Source organism: Zosterops lateralis (assembly GCF_965231275.1).
Source record: "Zosterops lateralis genome assembly, chromosome: 7".
Classification (NCBI taxonomy): Eukaryota; Metazoa; Chordata; class Aves; order Passeriformes; family Zosteropidae; genus Zosterops; species Zosterops lateralis.
The window spans coordinates 19,418,914-19,425,840 of record NC_139767.1 but is presented as its reverse complement, the minus strand read 5'-3'; the positions used below and the strand labels follow the sequence as shown (position 1 = coordinate 19,425,840).

General features: G+C 40.5%; 1 protein-coding gene across 2 annotated transcripts; it reads right to left on the bottom strand.

The window, feature by feature from the left end:
* Positions 1-729: 729 nt before the first annotated feature.
* SPC25 (SPC25 component of NDC80 kinetochore complex) lies at positions 730-5,206 on the bottom strand. Of its 2 annotated transcripts, none has more exons than XM_083865416.1 (7): positions 5,068-5,206; positions 4,260-4,428; positions 4,099-4,164; positions 3,195-3,341; positions 2,944-3,048; positions 2,539-2,637; positions 730-1,606 (listed from the first exon to the last, which is right to left on the bottom strand). In XM_083865416.1, the coding sequence occupies exons 2-7, from the start codon at positions 4,411-4,413 to the stop codon at positions 1,467-1,469; spliced, it is 711 nt and encodes a 236-aa protein (XP_083721542.1). In that variant the 5' UTR covers positions 4,414-4,428; positions 5,068-5,206; the 3' UTR covers positions 730-1,466. The 2 variants fall into 2 exon arrangements, with proteins under 2 accessions (XP_083721542.1, XP_083721541.1); XM_083865415.1 differs by lacking the exon at positions 5,068-5,206 and adding an exon at positions 4,750-4,794.
* Between the last annotated feature and the right edge of the window lie 1,721 nt (positions 5,207-6,927).

Sequence of the window (6,927 nt, the reverse complement as noted above, 5' to 3'; positions counted from 1 at the left end):
AAAAAGGCCTACAGCATTTAGTGTAGAAGCAGTTAGCTGAAAGAAATACCTGCAACTTAAATATTCCTGTTAATCTGATTGAAAAGGAAGCAAATCCACTAATGAACAATGAGAACCTTGAAGTCAGGCTCCCATCCCTTGCCTCTTTATCCCATTGCCAGTTACAGAATTCTCAGGGAAGACACAGGGTTTATGGACAAAGCAGAAACTAAGGATTTGTTTGATTTGGGATGTCATTATAGTAGTGCTAAGTAATTCCCTGCTGGCATTCTGTTCCAAAATTGCAGTGTCATCAGTTGGCACCTTTACCCTTCTTACTGCTCTTTGTGTATAACTGGGATTAACACAAGGAAAAAAAATCAATAGGGCACACCAAGGAAAATGATGCACTACTTAGAAAACAGCAAATTATGCCCTATAGGGAAGAAGAAATAGAAGATTGTATCTTTTACTTTCGTTTGTTATGTGGCACTCCTAGAAGATGAGGGTGTAGTCTATGGTGCATCCATCAAGCTGTATGGTTAAGGTTAGACAAACCAAGTGATTTAAAATACAGTTCACATCTGACTGGGAAATATTTCCAACTGTACTAAGAATATCTCATCAGATCAGATAAGATCTGATCACCAGATTTAAACATACCTAAATGACTAGGTCCTACATATCAATTTTTGATTCACTAGAATTTCTAGGATTGAAATTAGTCAAGACTTTATTTAAACTATGGTATATTATCAAATCAAGTATTTTATTTCTTGTTGCAACAGTCCTTTTAAATATTCTGTAAAAATGAACACACTTTACAAGATAGAAAAAGAGTATTTTAAATCAAAGCTGAGCACTGTAGTAGTAATAGCCTTCTTGATAAGATGCAAAGTACACACGATTTATCTGTCACCACTATATTTCATACATTAATACAGTACACTTCAGGCTTTGCCATGTCAAAAGATTTCCAATGACAAAGTTTAACAGACCAGAAGAAAAACAACCATGCATGAATAGAAATGCTACCACTGTAAAGAACAAGTCAGGGTAAAAATCAAGACAATGACCTACGACACAAGTAACTGAAGTAAGTGCTAAGCTTCAGCACACTTTTTTTTTAATAGGTTTCAGGCCTATTTCAACCACACAGAAACCTGAAAGACACATCAATGCTTTTAGAAAAGATACACAAATACAGAAGGTTCTTTATTTTGATTATCTCCCTGGAGTAGCTAAATACAAATCATTACATCATTAATGCACATCATGGATCAAAAACACCCGAGACATTCAGTTAAGGCAGCAGTTGGTGATACTGTTGTTTGAAGAATGATCCAAAATGTCTCTAGGTAACAGTGGACTAAAATACTGCTTTTATTATCTTTATTTAGAAATTAAGAGCCAGACATGGATAAATACACCATTTCACCAACAGGAAGGAAAGAAGAGTGCTCTACACCCAGCAAGAGAGGTACAAACTAGTTTCCTGCAGACTGTTTATACGATAAAGCAGTGAAAGCTTTTCTGACGTTGGCAACAAATGCAGAAAAATTGTTAGTTTCTCTCAGTTTGAGCTGTAACTCTGCAATACAGTCCAGAGGAGGAGTACAGGAAGTCACTATAATGACACAAATTTGCAAAAGATTAGACTACTATTAAGAAAATAAACAAGTGTTTTTTCACACCTAAGAAATACTAATGTAGTTTATTATCTTTTTATGTCTTAGCTACCACCTGCATTATTTTTGAGTAGCCTCATTTTCTTTCAGCAAAGAGAAAGCCTCAAAGAACATAACAGGTTTTTTGATTTACTGACCTCTCACTCAGTGCTTTGCTCCTACCTGAGTTGTTACAGCAGTTCCCAGGAACCTACAGCCTGCTGAAAAACTGAAACACATTCCTAAACCGTTTTGTTGCTCTGCAGGCAAGCAGATTGTAAACTGATGTAGCCCAGCATGTGATAGAGTTTTAGCTTCAACAGTTTAAATCTGAATTAGTAAAACCAGGAATCTGTTCAGTTCATACCTACAGGCATGGCAGAGCCCCAGAAGCATCTGTCTAGAAGCTATCCAGCACTCAAATTCCATAACTGAAGTAAGATCCATATAGCCAAACCAGCTTTGAAATCCTAAAGATTTACAGAAGGGGAATGCTGGATTTCAAGTTTTGTTTTTTCACCTATGTCACCTTTTTTCTGCCCTCTAGGCTTCTGGGACAAGTTGAAATATGCCTGTCAGCACACACACCACTGTAGCAGAAACAAGCTACAAAATGAAGCATCCTTATCTCTGTATATCCTCCTTCTCCTGCTTTGCTTGATACAAAGTAAACAGCATCTCCACAAACTGAAAGCAGCGAAGATATGCAGTTGTATTTTCATATAAATTAATACCATTACATAATAAAAGAAACAATATTACCACTGCAAGATTTTCCATTCAGCAATTGGAAGATAAAAGATTACAACTGAACTTCACTTTACCCCTCTCCTTCTTTCTAACAGAAGTGTCAAATTCAGTCCTCTTATTTAATTATTCAAAATTCACATACCTTCATAGTCCCCTTGTTCATTTATAGAAAGGGTAAATATATATGGCTTGTCAGGATCTTTGTGGTCAATGTGTCTGAATATAAACTGTAATTGCTCATCTAAAATAAACACAAACAGAATTAATTAACACCATTAACCTGTGCTACAGAGTCACAATGATGTCTAAAAATCACAATACAAAGTTAGTTTCCATCAATATTCTTAGAACACTGATAAATTAAGCAACCCTGGTCTCTTTGCAAGACAAATGTATCTTAGCATATTTTCCCATTTAAGGGACAATTGTGGTAGCTGGGCTGAGCCAGCTGCTCAGGTGTGTAAGCTGTATGCTCTTCACTGCACAATCCAACACAAAGCACACTGTATCAATGCACACAGAAACTATGGAAACTACAGAAACCTACCGTGAATTCTACGTATCTCCAATGCAAGATGCTCTTCAAACAGTGCTTTAATCTTGCTCACTTGTTCCACTTTCTCCTTGGCAGCTTTGTTTTTAGAAGATTTTACTAGAATTTAAAATTCATCGTAAGTATCAAAGGCAAAACAAGCACATAAAACCATTTAGAACAGCAGAAAACCCATAAAGAGCAAGTGTTGAAAACAACCCCTTCTTCTATTAAGAAAATTTACTTACTGTCCTTTTCTTACTTACTTTCCATTTTCTTCCTCAACTCTTCTTTAAGTTTTTGGATGCTGTCATTCAAGTTCTTCTGCTCTTCTTCTTCTTGATTTATCTTCGCTTTTATTTCTGTCAACTGCTCTTCCTTTTCTGCTATGTATTTGTTCTGCTGGAGAATCTCTGAAAGGAGGCAAGAAAATACAAATATATACAGTTGATTAAGTATGTCCCTGCTATTTTAAAACTTAAGTAGTTTGAAATTATTTATATGAATAAAACACAATGGGATGCATGATACCTTAGCTGCAGAGAGAAGTCACCTCAGCTACACCAAGAGCATCAAATTAAAGCTTAAAGTGAAAGTTATTCCTAAGAGAAACTATAAAGTATGGAGCTGCTCTGCTACTTGAATCAGATGAAATTTGTTTCTGGTGCCAGCATTATTATACATCTTCAAAGCATGAAGATAGTGGCTCCTGCCCACAAAAAAAGCCAAGAAAGGAAACACTGACTGATATGAGAGTTGCAATAATTTTTATGTGATATTCTGAAGTTTACAAAATTCAGACATGTTAACCATAGACTGATGAGCTGAAAGTATTCTCTTATTAATATGGAAAAGGCATAAATAACCTCACAATACTCAGCTTTACGAAGCAATTCAATTTATTTTTCCTACTGCACTCAAAAAATTCTGATACTCTATTGTTTTAAATAGTCATGCTCTATGCAGAAAACTTCTATATTTTTGCACCATCAATAAAGTTTTAAAACAAATTGCTTTCAACTTGAAATTTACACTGTAACCGACCAATTATGTTTGAGTTTTTTTGTCTTCATTCTGATATTATTACTTACCTTTTTAAATGTGAAGTTAAACATACTATTCAGCTGTATTGTTAATTATATAAAGATTGGATACAATAAATAACTGTACCATTGTTATACTCCCGAATTTTGTCAATCATCAGGTCCTCTTCTTTCAACTTCTTGGACCATTTCTCTGTAAGGGAAAGTTACTTTAGTTATCTGAAGAAGTTTGATGATAACTTGCAAGAAGGAGAGTTAATAGGACCACAGAGCCTTGTGCCTTTTTACCTGAAAGAGCTTCTATAGTCTCCTTGCACAAATCTCTCAGCGCTGAAGTCTGATTGTTCTGTTCGGTGCCATAACTCATTTTAAACTGGATCCAAAACTCTTTCATATCTTTTTCAAAGAGTGATACCTCATCTTCCGCCGGTGCATTACTCATAGCGCTGTACCAAACCTGCAAGAGAAGAGATGCAGCGTCAGGACACGGGAGAACAGCAGCAGGAGTAACTCACAGGACAAACGCTCAGGGCTGGTTTTACTGCTCCGCGTAAACTTCTTCGCGCAAGCTGTTTTTGTTGTTACCACTGACTCAGTGGAAACCGCGTTTCCCTCGCAACTCTCCCAGCCCTCGGCTACTGTGCCCGGGGAGGCCCCGCGGCCCCCCTACGGCCCCCTCACTGCCCCCCGGGGCCCCCTCATTGTCCCCCCACAGCCCCCCCTGCCCGCCGCTCCCGGGGCCGCCCCCGCGCCTCTCCCGGGCCGGGCCCGCACCCACCGCGCCCGAGCGGAGCCGCTTCCCGCCGCCAACGGCCGCTCCCGCCCGCCCCGCAGCAAGCGCGCCGCTGATTGGCCGAGCCCCGCCCCGCCCGCCGGGCCGTTGGTGCGGTAACGAGCGCGAGGCGTGGCCGCCGTGAAGGGCGCGGCCGCCATGGCGGGCGGGGCCGGGCGGGACGGGGCCGTGAGGGGGCGGGGGCCGTGAGCGCCGGCCTGCCCCTCGGCGTGCCGTGTCGGTGTGCTCTGTCGGGGGCTGCCTGAAGGGGCCGTGAAAGGAATCAGTTTGTTCTGTGCTGAACAAGTAGCCCGGGTCACTTACGCTGCTCTGAACCGCAGCTTGTTTCCAGTGTCTGGTTTAGCCACGGAACACGCTTGCGGTAGCCGGTCTTAAATTTTGTGAGTTTCCGAATTGCCTTTTAATTCGCCTGGCGCGAGTTCTCTCAAGAATGTGGATGAAGCTCGACTACCTGCAGGGGTAATCGCAGTCCTTTTTGGTGTGAACAAAACCACCATACAGTAGCCCTGCCTGTACCCTGCCTGTCAAACAAATGCCATAAACCTCTGTGAGCTTGGTCTTTATGACAGTGTGACTGGTTTTTCTCCAGTTGTTTGTATTCCCTTTTAGCTCTTGATACTTTGTGATCCAAGGCACCAGCCTTCAGTTTATTATGAAACCTACTTCTAATAATTTTGTTACCATAGCTAATGAATTACTCCTAATTTTAGTTTATGCCAGTGCTATTTAGATAATCTCAGAATAATGTATATTTAGCATGGCTTTGAGGATTGCTGTCTAAAAGTACTAATTACCATCTTCCACCTGTGCAATGCATAGTAAAGTCTGAGCTGGGACCACCAACTGTTAGTTCCATTACTCTTGTACAAACTTCTTGAATAAACACTTCTACCCCACTGTAGAACCTGTCTCGTTTGACTTGGACACACTGTTCTCCAGATATCACAGGTTCTCAGCATTGTTCCTAAAGCTAATAGACCCCTGTTTCTTACTTGCTTCACACTTAAATGCGCTGAAGTTGGGTGGTCCAAGGATGATTATCTAGCCATGTGTGAATTTGGGCACTATGGACCTATACCTTGTGGCCTTTTTATTTAGGAACATTTCTTGCCTAGCCAAGTGCCTGCTGTTTGTATAAATTTCAGTGCTGCCCTAACCTCATTAGCCTTTATTATTTGAGCTCATAACTTTCTGAATACACAATTTTCCCAGGCCCTGGAGTTTAGTAAATACGAGTTAAACTAACCTAAACAAGTCCTATTTTCTAATCCATAATCTTGTGGTGGGTTCTACAGCTGGTCTCTTCTGAATCCTTTTGTTAACACAGATGATGGGTTCACCCCACAGCAACTGGCACTAGCTCAAACATGTTAGATATCTTTTATTCATCAGTGAAGTATTTCTAGATTTCATTAGTCGTATTACTTTGTTTTACAATTATACCCACCAAAGACTTAATACAGGCTGTGACATTTACTGGCAGAATCCATACCTTAATTAATCTCTTTTTGAATCAATTTAGAGGTTTTAAAAGACATGAACTGTACTATAACATATCGCCAACCTTTCCCACTACTGTCCACCATCAGTTTACCAAATGTGTGTTTCAGGGAAGCATGGTGATTTTGGCAAGTCCTAATTTTCAGTTCCAGCTGGTGGTTTTTGCCAGCCACAAAAAGGAATGTGGCCTTCTCGGCCAAACTAGTGCAGGTCAGATGCTTCTTCAGACTTCTACAGATTCAGTCTGATTCAAGAGGCTCTATAGACAGAAATGCTGGCAGCCAACCCACTGTAACTCTAGCCCAGACAATTGTTCTGAAATGGTTTTTTTCTACATATCTGTCCTAGCAAGCCACGGAGTGGTTGGATGGAAAAGTTTCAACAATGATTTACCCTATTTTTAACACTATGAGCTTGGCTGAAGACAATTAATTGTGCTATGTACCTCTTTTCTGCATTTTCCAGCTCTTCGTGGGTTTCCTTTTAACCCCAGGTTACTTGGTTAAACCAGAGTTCCAAGGGGCACAGCAGCAGCTGCAGGGTGACAGTTCCCTGCAGTCAAACTGAAGGGTGGAACGTTGCCAACAAAAATCTGCTGCTTTGGTTTATTGGTAACAGAAGGTCCATCCTGGGCTGTTCCAATGCTGGGTTGAGAGGCAGCTG